Source organism: Portunus trituberculatus, chromosome 24, assembly GCF_017591435.1.
Source record: "Portunus trituberculatus isolate SZX2019 chromosome 24, ASM1759143v1, whole genome shotgun sequence".
Taxonomy (NCBI): Eukaryota; Metazoa; Arthropoda; class Malacostraca; order Decapoda; family Portunidae; genus Portunus; species Portunus trituberculatus.
The window spans coordinates 572,144-591,943 of NC_059278.1; the positions used below are offsets into that span (position 1 = coordinate 572,144).

The window sequence follows — 19,800 nt, forward strand, 5'->3', positions numbered from 1 at the left end:
TTAGAGGAATTGGCACGTTCATGTTCTTTGGTTGTTTTGTTTTGGGCGTGTGAGTGTGTAGTGATGTTTACATGCGTTTAGAGAGAGAGAGAGAGAGAGAGAGAGAGAGAGAGAGAGAGAGAGAGAGAGAGAGAGAGATAAACTCGTGCATGACCTTCATCTTCCATTAAAGGGACTCGGGAGGCGCCCAGCCATCACCATTCCCCTTCATTCATTAATCGCACAAGCAGTGATCGAGACACACACGTGGACCTGCAGCCACCCCTGCACCTCACACTGTGACGTTCAAGGCAGCGAACGCACCAGCCCGTCACTTTCCCTGAGTCCCAAACAGCTCGCTCGCTCCCTGGCCGACCTCTCGCAGCCTCCCTCTCCCTCTCACACATCACGGGGCGTCTCAGTATGGGCAGTCGGTCCGCGGCCCCCAAGGAGTGTTGTACCTGCGCCCCGCCGCTGCTTCTCGTGCCTGTCCTGCTCCCTGGAATTCTTTGTCCCTGCTGCAGGAACTCCCGCACCTACAGGAAGTCTTCAGCGTGCTTCGTGTCTCGCAATGAGGGTCGGGGATGGTAGTGGATATGGTTTTGAAAGATAGTCGCCTATCGCTATCGCTGTGTGGGTCTTGTGGTCGCTGTGTGCGTAATGGAAAAGGTCATTAAGGAGTCGTGGTGTGTGGCTGTGGAGGGTGCATGGCGGGGAGGCTGCGGGGCGCCACCAGGACCACGGAAAGTTTGCCGGACTGTCGCCACTCGGTCAGTCAGGTGCCAGCAGCCAATGAAGGTGTGTGTGCGAGCGTGAGGAAGCATTGCTACATTTGTTTTGAAACATTCTCGCTGCAACGAGCAGACGTCAGTGGGGTGTGAGCTGTGTGCCGAGTGGATGTTCCAAGCCTTCTGCTGCATTTAAAAATCAGGAATCGTCTGTAACTCAGATATTAGTACCCAGAGGGCGCAGAAAGTGGACGTGAGGGACAAATGTCAAGAGGCGAGAGAACAGTCCTGTAGAGCAAGTCCGTGGATGCAACATACAGCAAAAACTTTCTCAGTTATCAGTTGTGCAAGTGTAAGGCGCTCACAGTGAGCTGAGGAGCCGCGCGCTGAGCCTCAGATCAGACTCTATAGTCACGTCATCACCACTGCCCATCACGGCACACGCCCCCATACAGCCTTTTGGTTATTTAGAATGCTCCATTTAGCAGCTGGCTTCTTAGACATTCAAAATAAGCTCCATCATCATAACATCTTCAGTCACATAGTAGAGACGTGTTCTGAACAATTAGCCGGCACGCTAGACCGCCGTCCTTGTGGCAGCGAGGAGGACGAGAGCACCGCCGTTTCCTCCGGCACCGAACGCGAACCTTCGCCGACGCCTTGCGATGTTGAGGAAGTCGTCGCCGTCGCAGGTAAGACGCAGATTTCTTAGGTGATAATGGAGGAGGTGGAAGCCAGTTCAGTAGCAAAGCCGTACAAGATGGAGGGGAAACTTAGAAACGAAGGGGTTGAGGAGAGGCGGGAAGGACAGAACAATACTGCTAGTGCCGCCGATGCCCTCGAGACAGGAAGGGAGAACACAGTGATCTGTGAAGGACCTTTAAAGCCCCAGTTCTCTCCCAGTGATTCAGTTCTGACCGACAGTGGAGTGTCTGAGATGACTAATACGGAGTCTGATTATTCGGACTCATTAGAGCAGGATGACGAGGACGCCAAGACGCCGCTGGAGGATGATGAGGTGGAAGAGAGACGCCCCTCACTGAGTCCATCCTCAAAGACCAAGAGTGAGGTTATTGGAATCGAGGACTGTGGTGAAGCCTCGTGGTTTGACCAAGACGGCAGCGACTTCTTCATTGATTCCAACCTGACGCACGACAACGGGATCGTTGAGTTTGATCCGAACAGCGAAGACTTCACTAACTGGGACAGTGTGAAGTCCTTCTTCGAGGGTCTGATCGAGAGGCAGAACACAGAGCTGGACAGGATCTCCAGCTTCGACTATGAGCCCGAAGCTCACGACTCGTATGCCCCCTGCCGCAGCTTGTCCGCTGACGAGGCGGAGATGAAGCCGAAAGCTGGCTTTAGACTCTTTGATGGTGACGACGATCGCCTTCTTGACACCATAGAACCTTTCCCCAGCGGACAGCTGTTTGACATACACGGCGCGGCGTCCCTCTCTACACCCAAGGTGATCCAGTACAACTTTGAGATGCATGATGAGTCATGGGGATATTCTAGTCACGAGCCGTACTTCGATGCGGTGACCGGCCAACGCATTCTCTCCACTATATACGAGTTTGAAGTGTCTTCAGATGAAGACACGGAGTCAGTGAAGGTGGTGGACGCCAGCTGGCACGAGCTGGAACCCGCCGGTAGTGAGAGGCGGTACGCGGCGATCATTGGTGATGAAGGACAGAAGGGGGAGGAGGGTAAGGAAGAGGATGCTGACGAAAACATTTGTGGAAAAGAAACGAAACAAAACGAGGAGGCAGAGATGTGGCGCGGGAATGCTGGAGGCGGCCACAGTTTCTCAGCAGCCAACACTGTGAGCGGTACCGGCGGAACACCCGAGGCCATAGCATTACCCGCCGCCCACAATACTGCCTCGACCCTGTCAGTGGAAAAAGACGGGCATGAGGAGACCAGTGAGGGTGTCGTAGAGATAGAAGGAATATGTGTTAATAACTTGATTAAAGAAAGTGAAAGCAATATTCAGGCGCCTCGGACGATGACTGACAGACGTGAGGACTTACTCCCCTCGCAGTCTGAAGACCCAAGTAGCGCTGGTGAAGGAGTGATTGAAAACCAAGATCAGGAATGTAAAAATCTAGTCACTTTGGACGACACGGCAGGAATTCGTCCCGAGCAGGAGGTGGGCACCCTGAGCTCCACCATAACGGGACACACGCACAGTGGCCTTGAAGTCTTATGTACCACAAGTGATGCTGAGGCAGGCGCAGGAGGCGAGGATGAGGGAAGGAAAGGTGTTGATGAATATGGAGGAGCAGGTGGTTGTGATGGTAGTGGTGACAGCGACGATTCATCAACAGTAAGGAAGCACAGAACCTTGATTAATGCTGCCTCGGAAGACACTGTTTCTCCTCATCTAGAACCAGTGTTCCTTGACGGGGCACCTACAGCACATCACCACCCTGAGATCAGATCCGACTCAGCCCCAGCAGCGGGACTGTTGGGGGCTGGCGGGGAGACGCAGGGACATTTTGGTCCTCCATCACCGGGACAGACATACAATAGTGAATGTGTAGGTCAGAAGGCGTCGCTAAGGGAGACCAATGAGGACACAACGGACACCACTATCTTCCAGACCACAAGGGACACTACCACCATTTGCAGTCTGGATGGTGCTGCCTGGGACACCAGCCGCTCTGTAGTCAACCCCGAGCACCACTCCTTAGCTGGTGTCCCTGTTCAGCACGCCTCTAACATGCAGGAGGAGGACGCGTCACACACCGAGAATAATGATAAAAGTGGCGATGAAGCAACACTCACCCGATACCCTTTCACTTGCCTTTCTCCTGCTGACGCTGCGAAAGACATGAAGGAGGACGAGGCGCGACCTACAGTAACTGATACCTGTACTGAAGGGCCTGCTGATGAACCCGACACCTTCAAACCGCCGCTGATTGCCCCCAGAAGCGAGTTCTGCGTCACGAAACAGCCGTTACACACTGAAGGAGATAAAAGCGACGAGCATAAACGTACTGATGTAGTCAAGAAAAGCAAGGGCGCTGATGTTACTCCTGTTATAAGGAAGAATAAACCAGAGCTACCTCCGAGGCCGCGCAGAAAGATTCCCAGCCCCACCTCCATCCCCGTTGTCTTACCTCCTGCGAAACTTACTCGAAAAACTGATGGAGGAGGCGGCAGTAATGTGGGTGCTCCAGGAGACTGCATGGGCGTGTCAGGAGGTGTGGATGGGCGGGGTGTGTCCGGAAGCTCTCAGGGTCACGCACACATGCACGCGCCTGAAGGCAGCGGAAGAGAGGAGGCGATGCTATCACAGAACTCCACTTCAGCTCCTCATGTGATTAGTCAGGCGGAGGAAGAAGAGAAGAAGAAAAATGAGAAACAAAAAGTGAAAAGGGAAAAAGAAGCGTGCCAAGCGCTCTCACACTTATAGCTATTATTCCTTTACAACAACAGCAGCAACAACAACAACAAGCCGCCACCATCACGACCATTACCGGTATAGAGGCCGAGACAAGCCCACCTCAAAGGGCCAAGGTACCCAGCGAGGGTCTAGGCGAGGACACTCACGCTCACCAACAGAAAAAACCCGCTCAAACTCAGCCTCTTGACCTCTCGGCACTCACTGCAAGCGACTCACGATCCGCCACCTCCACCACCACCACCACCGCCAGCTCCACTACCTCTACCTTTTTCACCACCACTACCACCACCAACACCGTCCCCTCGCCACTGAAACCTAGACGATCATCTCGCCCAGAAATGAAGAAGCTAGGAAATGGCCATGTCTACATTTTGAAATGTGGAAGTAGTGAGAGTGACAGCCCCGAGCCACCGCCCGCCAGGCCCGCACGACGCAAACAGACAAACACAGTCAGATCTAGAAAGGCCATGGACAGCAAGAGAGAAGAGGAAGCAAAGCAGAATAAGGACAGTGTTAGACTAGAAGCTGGCTCTCCAAAGTGTGACCAAAAGCAGATCAGCAAGCAGACAGCAGGAGGGAAGCAGGGCAGCGACAGCAGGCTAGAGAGAGTAGACGTAGAGGCGACCGAGAACGAGAACAGTAACAGAGCGGGTGGCACGGACCCAGATAAAGCGGAGCAGGGCAGCAGCGATAGTAGGTTAGAAACAGAGGAAAAAATCTACCTGGATGACAGGCTGGATGGAGACGGGGCGGAGGCTGAGAGGGAGCGCGGTAGTGATAGTGGGTCAGGTGGTGAGGGATGGGAGAGGGAGGGGGACGAGGGGCAGGCAGTAGAAGGGAGCGGGGGTGACACATTGAGCACCCAAGACCAGAAGCCGAGCCGCTGTGTGCTCCTCGCCGCCAATACCAACAACCAGGATGACACCTTGGGAGAGGAGCCGGCAGGGCAGATTGTCGCCAGGGAGAGTGACGGCTCGGGCAGTGCTGGGCTTACTGGAAAGGATGACGAGCCGCTACTTCAGGAAAAACATGAGACGGTGTTCGTTGATAGCCAGTCTGAGGAAGAAGGGAAGAAAGAGACGGAGATAGAAAGTGACTGTGGCGGTGATGGAAACAAGGACAGAGAATTGCCGCCCGTTCCGAGCAGGAGTGGCGATAGTCACTCCAAAGATCAATCCCAGAAACTTTGTGATGAGCGAGACGCGAAGGCAACGACGGGAAACACCGAGGTGCAGGTTCCTCCCCCGAGGCGGAGAAGAAATCCGTCCATCTCGCGTAGTTTGCAACAGGAAGATGTTGCTACTGATGCTGATCCAGGCCAGCCACAGACGGCGCCCATCCCTCCTATGAGAAAAAAGAGACAGTTCAGTTCACTCCCTCGACCTCCTAAGACTAAGACAATTCGAGATGTGTCCCCAAGCCTCAGCACCTCCGCCTTGGTGCTGGCGTCTCCCCCACAGGACCAGGCGTGCACCACTTCTCTGAAGTCGTTTTCCACTCAAAATATTCTCGAGTCCTCTCAATCTGAGCACACCAATGGTGTGGGGAAGCCAACACCGAAGACGACAGGTGAGGTAGAGGCAAACTCTGATCGCAGACTGTCTGAAGGTTCAACACAGTCAGAAAAGAAAAGGAAGAGTTTGAAAAGAACCTTGAAAAGAACAGGATCGCTACGGGAGAGGTTTTACAGCAGAATCCAACAGAGATTAGAGAAAAGTCCTCGCCGACAGACTGAAGGTGGCTCCAAAATCAAGTACTTTTCAAGGATGTTCCATCGCAAACAGAAGCTGTATGACATGAGCGACCCGTCTCACTACCCATCGGAGATTCCCATCCCCGCCCCACCCCCGGAGCATTTGTCTTCTGAGGATATGAAACCATTCGCCGTTTTGTTATCGTCACATTTCGCACCAGGCACGCAAGACCAAAGTAAATCCACTGAAGAGGCGAGGAGCAAATACACCACGCTGGAGCACAGTACGGTGAGTTGTGACAAGGTGCAGGAGCACAGAACACTCTCTAATGGAACAGCTCGTCGGGAAGAACACCTCCCACCTGCCACAGATGACTCAGAGACGATAGCGTTGTTGCAGGAGAGCGACTCTTTAAAGTCACTTGAGAAAGGAATGAATAATGATGCTTTTGTGAACGATGAAGATGAAATGAGCGTTCAAAATTCTCCGCGAAGTGGTGACTCAGGCGAAAAACCGAAATGTGAGCCTGTGAATGACTTCCAGGAATCTTGCCCAACGACGGAGGCTCAGCAAGACTCTGAGAAGCCTGACAGTTTTCCTCAGACTGCAGGAGGCGACTCAGAGGAGGAGGAATCAGAAAAGAACCAAATAGAGCAATCACATGAAGCACCCAAGGAAATTGAAAACGAAGAAGCAGCAATTCTGGAAGACAGACAGACGAGTGAAGCGATAGAGGACCGTCTTGATGCTTCTGAGGAACACCCTGACCTTGCTGAGGAACACCCTGACCTTGCTGAGGAACACCCTGACTTTGCTGAGGAACATCCTGACTTTGCTGAGGAACACCCTGACCTTGCTGGGGAACACCCTGATCTTGCTGAAGAACACCCTGACCTTGCTGGGGAACACCCTGACTTTGCTGAAGAACACCCTGACCTTGCTGAGGAACACTCTGATCTTGCTGAGGAACACCCTGACCTTGCTGAGGAACACCCTGACCTTGATGAGGAACACCACGACCTGGATGACGTGAAACAACACCATCAAGACGTGGAACCTCACCATCAGGACATGGAGGTTCACCCTCAAGACTCAAAACTTCACCAAGACGCAGAACCACACCAAGAATATTCGAAAATTTACCACCAAGAACTGGAACTTCATCTAGACTGGAAACCTCAATATGAAAACTCGGAACTTCACCAAGATTCCCTTAATTACCAAGACACGGAATATCACCATCTAGACTCAGAACCTCACCAATACTCAGAACCTCCTCACCAAGACTCAGAACCTCATCACGAAGACTCAGAACTTAACTACCAGAACTGGAAGCTTCACGAAGACTTGAAGCGTGAGCCATGCCACCCTTACCACCCCCAGGACTCAGACCACTGCCTTACCCACGGGGAACTCACTCGTAACAGAATTTACCGCATTCCGACTGCACGACCCTCAGTTCCTCCTCCTCCCCCTCCTCCTCCCGCAGACGAGGAGTGTCATGGGCAGGAGGAAAGGAAGCAGGTTGCATATACATGGGAACGCCCCACCGTCAGCCTCCGCACGTGGGCAGAGCGGCAGGGCATCGAGACCCTGACGCTACCTCCGCTACATCTTCGGGAACATCGCTACCCGGACTTGGACAAGCTGGACTATTACTATGATAGTGATAGCTCCGAAGATCGAGGTAATCCCCCCCGCTTTGACTACTAGTTGTTTATTACCCTCTACTGCTGCTACTGCTGAGGTTGTTTTGCATCCTAACCATTGTAAGGATTGAGGCATTAATCCTGAACTCCATGATGCATCGGTAATATTATCTCATACTACACTGCTATCTTAATACTATAGTGATGTGTGTGTGTGTGTGTGTGTGTGTGTGTGTGTGTGTGTGCATGCATGGGCTTGCATCTCGTTACTACTAATGCCGCAAGAGGCTTTGTTATAATCAAAATGTTATAAATAAGATCCTACATATCTGTAAAACAAGATGTAAATATTAAAGAAAAGTCGCTAAATGAACGGTGGGGTGATAGTGGTAGTGTTGGTGGTGGTAGAGGCAAGGGGGATGGGGGGATGGGGGCTCATGATGGGATCTACTGCTGCGTCACAATCCAGCCACTGCGGGGGGCGGGAACAGCGATACGAGGCGATAAGTCTGTCGTATATGTGTAGCAGGGATGGCAGGGGCAGTGTCACCCAGCACCTTTCATAACTCGTGCACACTAAACACCACCTTACTTTTTCCCTCTATTTTTCCCTCTTCCTTTCTTCTCCAGCATAATTTTCACCTGTCCCTTGCTACAGTGTACCTCTTCCCTCATATAACTCTCCTTCCACGTCAATAGAACCAGCACACTTGAAACACGCCGCTCATCAAGTCTCTCTTTCGCTCCCGCAGAGAACTGATGTATAGGAAGAAACTAACAGTCACCTTTGCCTTGCTTCTCTGTCGCACGTACACCACTCAAGATTCCCTTTCCTGCACATTTTCCTCCTCATCTGCCCCCCACACCTCCCACATCATTAGCCAGGACGTGCTTAGTGTTACAGACTAGTATCGGATCATATTATGTGGCGCCATGCTTTCTCACACCTTGGCTGGGTGGGGCAGATTGGTGCGGGCGTGAGATAGCAAACGGGAAACGTAATGAGTGAGTAACGTGTGGTTCAGTAAGGCTTCCAGTGCCCGGTCAGTGTGGGCGTCCCTTCCGCCTGTGTTCTTCCGCTGCCAAACCGATAGGCGCAGAGGAGGAAGGGAGGGACTGTTTGGGGTAAAACAAAGCCCTTGGTTGGAGGAAGGGCCTGGAGGACTGGACAAGCTGGATTCTATAAGGATTTGGTGAGGAATACAAGTGAGCGTTTTGTTGGTTTTGTGTGTGTGTGTGTGTGTGTGTGTGTGTGTGTGTGTGTGTGTGTGTGTGTGTGTGTGTGTGTGTGTGTGTTCGTTAGCATGCATGTATCTGGACATTTAATCTCATGTTCAAGGACGCATCGCAAATACCAAACTTGTAGATCCCTCCTCCCCCAATACAAAAAAAAAAGGAAATAGAATCAACCTGTTTAAGGGAGTTGTGGAGAAGACCGACACACACACACACACACACACTCTCCTCTCTCTCTCTCTCTCTCTCTCTCTCTCATCCTGCGACTCTATATTTCTGACCTTGTTGTCGCGGCGCCAAACTCAATCGCACTATTATTGTCACTCTAGGACGGCAAATGGGCAGGTATTATTTGTGCCACGGGTGACTGACTTAACCTACTCCAGCTTCCTCCTAGAAAAACTGTAAACAGACGGCCACTTTTGTTGTATGTATAAGGGCACGGCCATGCTCCCTCCTTGTCCCCTGACCCAAGACGTTGATTACTTAACCTTTAATCTCTTTAGTATCAGGACGCGTTTCCATATTCACTCTGGTTACTATTTCGCGATTTTATACAGTTTCAGAAACATATGTTGGGATTAGAATAGTAAATACTCTAGCCATTAATCTTTTGACCTCCGTAGACACTTCTTAATGGAAATAAAATCGTCTAATCACACCCAAAAATCCAGGTAAAGATGCGTTTCAGTATTGAAGTGGTTAACCAGCCCGATGTTGTCTCCTCTGCGCTGATTGTGTGCGTGGACAAGTTGTGTGTTACCTGCATGAATAGTTGCTGAGGCGAAGCGGGTAAATTAAACGGGGACTGCTATATTTAAAGTTCACTGCTTCGTGTAGCTTCATTCTCATGCTTTATATTCTAATGTCCGTAAAATGGTTATCAAACTTCTCTTCTCTTGGTTTTGATTTCTCAGCATTTAATCACCTTCTTCCTAGTGTATATAGAATACCAATCAAATTTAACTGAAGGAGGAGAAAACTAAATATGGATGGTTACTATTATGTTTCCACGTTCCCTGTAATAGCTAACGACTTGATTTACATGAGCATCAGTCGCAAAAATGTCGTCACTCAAGCCACATAAGGACTACACATTGCTTTTACAAATAACCAAGAAGTGGATAGACTGTATTGCAAGTACTGGGACGAAGACTTGGGGACAGCCATCAGATCATATTGGTGGACAAAATATTATCGATTAATAAATAAAGGTATAGCTTAGCACGGCCGGACATGATTCATGTTTCGTGTGTGTGTGTGTGTGTGTGTGTGTGTGTGTGTAAACAGAACGCGTACCCTCGTGCCTCGTTGTATGTTGTCGTTATCCTAAAACACACAACTTCACACACACACACACACACACACACACACACACACACACACACACACACACACACACAGGTTGTTTTGGTGGCCTCGCAGCACCACCGTACCTGACACACGCGCCTGATTAGCACATGTGATAAGTGTCCATGTTTTGCCAGAGCTAGAGGGGTTTGTTGTGGTTTGCCTGATTAAACTATTGACACACTAAAGCAAACGACTGAATCACCAATACTCTCTCTCTCTCTCTCTCTCTCTCTCTCTCTCTCTCTCTCTCTCTCTGGAATCAGTTTTCTTCTTTATGATTTCAAATTCCCTGCGTTAATTTTTCCTCTTTACCAATGAAGCGTCAGCAACTGAATAGTATAATGCGACAACAGGGAGACACAAACAAGCAGTTATGTGCCTCCTCGTTACCCTGAAGCCCTTGGTAACGACGCGATCACTGCTATCGATTTTTACTATTCAGATGACGGGTCTCACCTGCGAGTGACTACGTTCAGGTGTTTGAATATTGATTACTTGTGTGTATGTGTGTGTGTGCGTGTGTGGGTGGGTGGGTGGGTGGGTGTGGGTCGGGGAGTAGGTTTGCATCGTGATAGTGTAAATAAGAAAGGCCATGCTGAAGTTTCTCAAAGTCATTCTAGGTAAGGTAAAGAGAAAAAAATGGAGTTATGGCGTGTTATGAGATGATGGCTGAGTGATGGCGGCAGTGGGGAGAGGGAAGGATGGTAGGGAGGGTGGAGGAGAGGAAAAGGTGCAGGTGCTGGTGGTTGGTGGTGATGGTAGTGGGTTGTGCGCCAGGGGGAGAGAGAGAGTAATGTTTGTGTGGGAGAGAGAGAGAGAGTGAGGGAGAGATAAGAGCAATGGTGTGTGGGAGCTTTGTGTTGAGGTGTAACTTGTGAAGTGTTGGTGACGCAAGATTAAGGTGAGTCTCGATCAAGTTTTGTGTTTTGGCGGGAAGGAGATTTAAATACGTGGGCGTCGCAGCAACAAGACTAACGGTGGTATTGGAGTGACATTTGGTCCATTTACGAGTCCGTGTACAACCGCCAATTACCATAATCAGGTTTACATTTTTTTCCTTCCTCTTTTACGACACGAGTTTGCTTACAAAACATACATCGTCAATTATTCAGTTCCTTTTGGTTCATTATTCCTAATCTTCCTCCTCTTCCTCTTTCTTCTCTTCTCCCTGATCATCATTCACCTCATCACCTCATAGTACTGCTCTTCCATCTCTTCCTCATTCATCGTTGCTTCTTCCTCCTCCTCCTCCTCCTGCTTCCATGTGAATGTCTAATATCTTTTATTATTTGTTTGCTACGAAAATGGAATACAAGACGACCTGTCATTTTGATTATAGAATATCTTAACAACATCCATTCCTAACCATGGATAGGAGTACATCATGCAGGATTTTCAAATATGTTAGTTAGATGTACTTGGAGTTTTGCCAAGCACGTCACCTTTTTGGGGAGTGTGGGAGCGGAGTATTATGCCAGCCAGGCCCTCCTTGTGTTGTTACGGTGGGCGGACTGGCAGAGACCTGGAGCCAGCCAGGTCCTTCCTCCCTCACTCTGTGTTTGCGACGTAGCTTCGAATATTCATGTCTTAATATAAATTTTTGAAGTTCCTTTGTTCTGTCGTAACTATTGACGTGGGTCTTGGAATTCCTTTTTATTGTTGAAAGTACAAATCTTTTTTTTCGTGGCTCAGTTGGCGTAACGTCTTCAATATTGCCGATTTAACTTTAAAACGCAGAGTTGTCATCACTGAGCTTGTGTCTAATATTGCAGTCTTAGAAGTAAACTTGAAATACATAATGAATCTTGTTTTTACGTCTTTCTTTTTCGTATTACTGTATTAGAAATTTCGTTTATATATTTTGGAATCCATGCAGTGTTGCCGATTTCCTTCTAAGAGCTGGATTTATTTATTTATTTATTTTTTTTTTTTTTTTTTGCGTTACGACCAAAGATTGTTTTTCCTTTTTTATCCAATTTGGCTTTTGATATTTTTCTTTTATATTTTCACAGTATTAACAAACACTACATGGGTAAAATTTATCTTACGGTGATTGACTAAATATATTTTCCTGCAATATCTCGCGTGGCATTAAATCTTTCAATCACACACACGCGTAGCCTTGAATTCCAGTATTGTTGATTATATATGAAGAAACTTGTCACCCGAAGGTCGTACACTCTTGGTAACATTCAACGTGAAGCGCATCAAGGAAATCAACCTCAAAACCTGGAAGTAGCCGGAAAGGACTGCACACACCATTACATCAATTACATAATCCCCACAAAAAGTCACCGGTACCCTACATACTAATTAATTCTGCATGAAAGTTGCCCGCAAAACTTTTAACACTCGTGAACAAAAATAAAAGACGAGGATTCTGAAAAAGCTCTATAATGAAGATGACAATTTATCTTCTACTTTTAACGTTTTTTTTTTTTTTTCACAACAGAGATGCCAAAATAACTGTCTCTTCCAGCTTAAACAAACGAAGATAACAATAATCCTTTTAACTTTTAACAACAAAGGTACCAAAAAAACTACCGCTCTAAACTAAAGCAACAAAAAAAAAAAAAAAACACGTAAAACCACTTTTTTCTAATTCCTTTTAACCGCACTTACCTTTCCCAACCTCCAACCTCACTTACGCCCACTTTTAAACAATTTCACGACCTATGAGATAAAAATTTAATGTGCTTTTGCCGATATTGACACTTAACCCCTTCAGTACCATGAGGCGTTTCCCCATACATTCTGCTTACTATTTGGTGATTTTATACAGCCTTAGAAACTCATGTCGGGGATGAAATAATGAAAACTGTGGCTATTAATCTTCTGACCTCAATAGACCGTTAGTAATGTCAATAAAATGGCCTAATCGTACACAAAACTCAAGGTAAAAATGCCTCCCAGTATTGAAGGGGTTAAAGAACGAAAATAAAGTTGGAGAAAAAACTACTACTCCCGTTTTCTCTCTACAGACACCCCTTCTCCCGGTCCCCCCGTGGATGCGGAGAAGGAGGGGCGGCAGGGACTCCTCCACAAACAGAAGCGTGAGGAGGACAGGACGCAGAAGGACCGTTGTGTGGAGGTGTACCCGGAGACTGTAAGGCAGAGGCAGCGGAACATGATGGCCGCTAACAACAAGGTGAGAGAGAGAGAGAGAGAGAGAGAGAGAGAGTGTGTGTGTGTTTGTGTGTGTTCTGATTGATGATATAATACCTTGTTAGATAAAAATTTACATCAAAATACCATGGAAAGAAAAAATTGAGTGAGTTATTGAGATAAGACACCGCAACAGCCAGGGTCATATGGCGCCTGAGAAATAAATAAATAAAAAAAAAAGGTGGAAAATATTACTTGTCGACAATTTCCCGCATTCATTCTGTGCACCTCAGTTTCTCTCCCAGCGCACGAAAAAAAGGAAAAGAAAAAGATATATTATTTGAAGGCTACAATGCAAGATAAATACTATAGAAAAATGTTACTTATTTTCTGCTTAACCCCCTTCAGTACCATAACGCGTTTTCATATTCATTCTGGTTACTATTTGTTGATTTTATACAGCTTCAAAAACTTGTGTGGGGGTTAAAATAGTAAAGACTTACCATTAATCTCCTGACCTTCAAAGACTCTTCCTAATGCAAATAAAATTGTCTAATCATACACAAAACTCAAGGTAGAAATGCGTCCCAGTAGTGAAGGGGTTAAATAATGCTGCTTTAGTATTTTTAAGAACAGTTTCTCCTCAGTTCACTCGAGCAGACTAGTAGGACAAACCCGAACTAGCAAACTTTCTTTCAGTCACTTCGCGAGATCTTTTGTCGACCATCAGAAATAAGAATGAATAACAAGATAATAGTAGCGGCAGTAACAGTGATAGTAGTAGTATTGTAGCAGCAGTTAGTGGACCATGTACAAACTACCATTGTCAATAAAGTAATAGTACAAGTAGTGATAGTAGTGGTGGAGGCAGTGATAGCTTTAGTATGAAATAAATGCTCACGTTTCGTCAGTCAGTTGGTAAAATCTTTTGTCGACGAGAGAGAGAGAGAGAGAGAGAGAGGCTGGCTTGCTGTGGGTGTATCGGCCTGACTCACCTCCCCGCTAGTAAGCCTTGACCCTCTCCTGCCCCAGCCAGCACTCCCTCCTCGCCCGCCCACGCCACCCACCCGCATGTCTTGGTGAAACTGGCGAGGCTTTCCACTGGTGGTTACGGAGACCCAAGTATTTTGAGGTGATGATGGAAGCTGAAGGAGTAAAGATGACGTTAGCTTCATAATGGCTGCCTATCATGTGAAGTAATAGGATATAACAAAACATGCTGCAGTGTCATGATTTGGGTAACTATGTGAATAGGAAACAAGTGTGAAATAACTGAGTAAAAACTGGATTGCTCGTAGTAAAACAACTGATACCATGTAATAAAACACGGAAATAAAAGAAGATAGGTGCAATTTGTCACACTTGAAGTAGCCAGTTCGGGGTGCGTGTAGGAAATCGGAGAAAAACATGATAAGTAGAATGTGAAGCAGTTGTAGTAAAGCAAAAGATTGATACCTTTGTTCTGAATCACGTAAAAGTATACAGCAACATTTTTTTTTTATCTCCTTACACTTTTCAAAGCAAGATTTCTGAGAGAGAGAGAGAGAGAGAGAGAGAGAGAGAGAGAGAGAGAGAGAGAGAGAGAGAGAGCGCTATTGTACTCGTATTTGGACTTAAAATTTGTTACATGTCGGGCTCGCCTTTTCTCACACGTCCTCTTGTAATGCCACTTGACTGTGATGATGGAGCAAATATGGCTTTCACTTTCGATGACTGACCTCCATGAGCTACCTGTTTCCTGTTTGAATATTGTACGGCATGTGTGTCTGTCTGTGGTACTTCTGTTCTCATTCTTCAAAATCCTGACTCAAATAGGTCATATCAAGTATACATATACCAACATTTTAACTATCATTATGCCATTTATTTTTTGTTTCTGATATTTTATTATTATTATTATTATTATTATTATTATTTATTTATTAGTATTTTCCTTCTAAGTAAAAGGATACGATGATTTAAGTGAGGTATAGTCTTTCCTGCTTGCATCAAAACCAATTGCATGTGAAGCAGTGTGTGAACTCCCATTGATACGTGAAGCACTCCCGAGTCTTGAGTTTTTAGATGAGCGAGATATGCAAGAAGGCATTACGGTAGGTATGACTGGCTGACATATCTTAAACCTCAACAATAAAAGGATCAAATGTCACCGTTGAGTTGATGTAAAGCGCGTTGTAAATGGCAGTGCAACATTATTACTCTCCTAGTTTTTATTTTATTATTTATTATTTTATTTTCATTTTTTGTGAGTGCTGGTAACTGTAAAACCACTGAAGTGAATGTACTTCGTTTATCGCCATCAAAGACAATTGAATCTGAAGCGTCATTGTGTCATCTGCTGGATTCAGTTCTGGGTTTGTGAATCAGTGAAATCAGTGAGCGCCAGAGCGAGATAGGTAGGAGAGTGACGACGATGGGGATACGTAGCTCTTCATTGAGTAAGTGATTTATCTTCCTTTCAGAATACTTACTCTATACAGTAAGGTGAGATGATTAAAGTGACCATTTCCATAACATTATTTCACCATTTACAGGTCGACATCAAGAACTGGAACTCCAGCAACAACAACAACAACAATGACACCCTAACTAGTCCTTCCAAATCCAAAAAATTCCTGCCCTCCGTCAAGGCACTCAGGAATCAGTTTGAGGCCGGGAAGACGTCCAATGGCAAACCAGAAGCCAACGGCAGCATCACCACCAACGGAACCAATGGACAGACACTCAGCCGGAAGTCCTCATCATCTTCAGTGGCCAGCAATTCCCAGGACATGGCCAGCACCGCCACCATCACCACCCTCCACTCGCCCGTCGCCTCCGTGGAGAGCCTCGGGTCGCCTGCCGTTCCAGAGGATGGTCAGGGGAGCAGTGAGCCAGTGGAGCCAATCTTCAATCAGTTCCGGAAAGTGGATCAGGAGCTGCGGGAATTGATGAGCAAGCCCCATTCCACCTCAGGCTGGGACCCGGTGAGCCCTACATTTGTGCTCTCTCTCTCTCTCTCTCTCTCTCTCTCTCTCTCTCTCTCTCTCTCTCTCTCTCTCTCTCTCTCTCTCTCTCTCTCTCTCTGTATGTAACATCTTCACTGTATTTATTGCATTCTAACAATAGAATTATTTCATTTGGAGGTCCTTGAATGATGCATTCTTCATGGGTCTTTATATGAATTTTAATGGTTGAATTTTATCCACCATGACTAAATTTTCTCCCTGTCCTTGCAGAGATCCCTGCTGAAGCGCCTGTATTACATCCCCGAGGCACCAAAGATACAGAGCCAAGGCACCACCTACGTCAACATTGAGGGCTACCTGGAGAAGCTTCCATCAGGCCGCAAGAAGGCCACCTTCTGGAATGCATGGAAGAGGCGGTACTTTATGGCAAAGAACGGGATCCTTTATTACTATCAGGTGTGTTTTATTGTGCTCGGAAAAGCTGAATTTAAAGTAGTAGCTAAGGTATTGTATTCCTTAAGTTTTTCTCAGAAGATGTCAAAGGAGGTGAAACTTGTGGTATCTCTATCCATGTGATAGGCTATAGTACCACTTAAAGGAGGTGAACAACATACGTGGACATTATCTACTATTGCAATGATTTATGACAATGATGTCAGGTTGTTGGTTATCCAATTACTATTTTTCCCACATTATTGATTTATTGGTATTGCTGATACGTTTGGTTTTCAGTGATACCTAATTATAATTCATATTTTTGCTTTTGGGACATGATCATGTTGAGGTTTTAAATTTTGAAAAAAATTTATTATTGTATTAAAAACATTACTTTTCATTAATGAAGAGACAGTATAAACATTGAATTTAAAGTTTTCTTAGATTTTCTAAGTTTTCTAAGATAACAAATAAAGGTTTGGATTTCAATATTTTGTTAAATATGAATATTGTTATCGATAGCACTGAAATTTTGGAATTACCAATTTATCAGTTATTGGGTAATAAATTTATCAGTTAATTAATTAATTAATGATTATTGTCAGTTTATTATAATTGATTTATCTGTTATTGTGATTTTTTTTTTTTTTGTCATCCCACCCAGTAATGGTACACATTTAAGAAGTCACATTTCCTCACTAAAAAAATAAAACTACTGAGGAGGTGGTCTCTGCTCTGCTTATGAGTGACCCTTTGCAATGACCCTTTGCAATGTGCACAGAGAATGTGGAAGCAAAATTCTTCCGTTCTGATTGTAGAATATGCAATTAGACTATTATCTCCAGCACAGACATTGAGTATACAAATAATAGCTTTGATTTAATGCACAACCTCATCTTTGTCCCACAGAGTGCACAGACAGACAAGCCCAGCATGAAGATGACTCTGATGGGGGGCAAAGTGGAGTGCATGGAGCCCAACATGGTTGGTGTGGATGATGGGGTGAGTACTGTTCCTCCCACTACTGTGGTCTGTTCTCTCCAGCATGGTGCTGTATAAAGATGGTCTATAGTTTTCATGTGCAGTCAGTCAAAACTTGTCAAAAACCCACAGATGAGCTCATTTAAATTTATTTAAAAAAGGATAAATATCTCACTTTTCCTTTTCTTGTTTCTGGGTGGTTCAGACTTTTAACTGACTGCACACTTAAACTACATACTTAATGGAGTTTCCCATGGTGGTGTATGGGCAGGTTCCAGGTTACAAGGTTACACATGCTTTCTGTCACTGGTAGGATGGGTTGAGATCTGTGCCTGAAATCTCAGCAGAGATGTCATGGATCTTTATAGGACATGTGACTAATTAAGGAATGTGGTGCTGGTTTGGTGATCACAATTTGGGAAAATCTACAAAGGGCACTTGGTTGTTTTGGTGGGAGGAAAAATCTGTGGGTGATGCTGGTTGGTTCCCCAAAAGTACTTTGAAAGTCCTCGATTGATGTCCAGTTTTAGCATTTCTAATGAGATTTTATATCTAAGATCATGATGAATTGCTGAACAGTTACAATATTCTTTAGTATTTTCTTCAATCAAGGACTTTCTATACTTTCACACATGCCTTCACCTTTATGGGCATTTTAAGTGTGGACTCTGCACCTGCTGTAAATAGTCTTTCTGACATCATTATTGTTATTTGTAGACATAATGCAATTCAGAGAACACTTGCTAATTGCCAGAGATTGTTCCAGTAGTAAGCTTCATGGTCACAAAGTATTAGTTTCCTAACAGACAATCTGCAAAGAATAGCTGAATGAAAACCATTTTTTCATACAAGTACAGTACAGTAGCCATATTGATAATAAGCATCTTGCACTTCTGCAATAGCAAAGACTGCTAATACTTGCACTGTAAATATGCAACAGCATGTTGTAATAAAGCTTATCATGCAAATAGCATTTAAGCCTTTGTTTGATGAAATGTATGATATTGCATCATTAGAATAGTCTTGATTTACTTTTAATAGTACATACTACTTGAGTAAGGATTCATTAATATGTATTGTAATTATGCATCTTGAGTTATGAAGCTGTATAGTAATGTATTCAGACAATTTCTCTGAGAAATGTGTACAAACATAATTTGTGTACTAACCAGATAACTAACTAATCAGCAGATATTCGTGTCCCATTCTCTCCTTAACCTTGCTTGCCTGCCTTCAACATGTTGATTATCTATACATTACTCTGTGGAGAGTGCTTCAAGAACCTGTAATCTCCCTGCTTGGCTCGTCCTGTACCCCTCACTCACTGGGACGAGCCTTGCCCTCACCTTGCCCCCCACCACACCCCTCGGGTCCAGCTCACTTACTAACGGTCTTGTTCTCCTCTGTGGTGTTGTCTCCCTCCTCAGGGACGTGACAATAAAGCCTCCAACATGCTCGGCATTGATGACGGGGTAAGTCTCACGTGCCTTCTGGGTGTAATTCTAACGCCTGCTTCAGTAACTCATGTCCCATTAACACTTGCTTTGGTAAAATGTCAGTTGTAATCAAACAAATGGAAAGTTTTTTTTTTCCAAAAATATTTTAAGGTATACATAGAAATATTTCATTTTTTTTTGTTTTGTTTTTTGTTTTGTTTACAGCAAAATGAATAGCTACAGGTAAACATCAAAGTCAGACATGAACTCTAACTTTTGCTGCACTGTACTTAATGGTATAGATTCTACATCAGGAGAGGAATACGTGCATATTGTATATATATTTGTTGGTTTAAAAATTATGTGAACCAGAATATGGTTTATAATATATGTTTTGTGGTTGATACATCTTATGGTATCTTAAATAATAGCTTGATCTTCAAGACATCCACCAAAGTCATAATGTTCATGTGAAAATGATGCAGCAGTTTGTGTTGTGGGTCATGTCTGTTAAAACCCAAGTAGAGAAGGTTCTTCCACAATGTGGCTTTCTGTACACCACTTAATTTTATTTGATGGTTTCGTTCCTTCCATCTTTTCTCTCACACATCCTATTTCACCCAACAGAAAGGTCACTACGTAGTGGTGCGCTGCAGCTCTCGACAAGAGGCTGAGCGGTGGCGTCGAGCACTGGAGACACACACAGTGGAGGACTTTACCAGCCAGTATGTGCAACCCTGGCCCATGCCCACTAATCCTACATTGTTAAGGGACACCATCATTGTTGACATTGGCTCAGCCTCTATCAGGGCTGGGGTTTTAGCTTCACAAGGTAAGCAATCTT

The 19,800-nt window shown here is 45.5% G+C and overlaps 1 protein-coding gene across 4 annotated transcripts in view; it reads left to right on the forward strand.

The window, feature by feature from the left end:
* Positions 1 to 19,800, forward strand: part of LOC123508055 — a 210,600-nt gene that overhangs the window by 185,860 nt on the left and 4,940 nt on the right. For all 4 annotated transcript variants that reach the window (XM_045261455.1, XM_045261454.1, XM_045261453.1 and 1 more), the window contains exons 9-14: positions 13,033 to 13,199; positions 15,691 to 16,122; positions 16,375 to 16,560; positions 17,449 to 17,541; positions 18,948 to 18,992; positions 19,584 to 19,788. In XM_045261455.1, the coding sequence (XP_045117390.1) occupies positions 13,033 to 13,199; positions 15,691 to 16,122; positions 16,375 to 16,560; positions 17,449 to 17,541; positions 18,948 to 18,992; positions 19,584 to 19,788 (1,128 nt within the window). The remainder of the gene's footprint in view (positions 1 to 13,032; positions 13,200 to 15,690; positions 16,123 to 16,374; positions 16,561 to 17,448; positions 17,542 to 18,947; positions 18,993 to 19,583; positions 19,789 to 19,800) is intronic.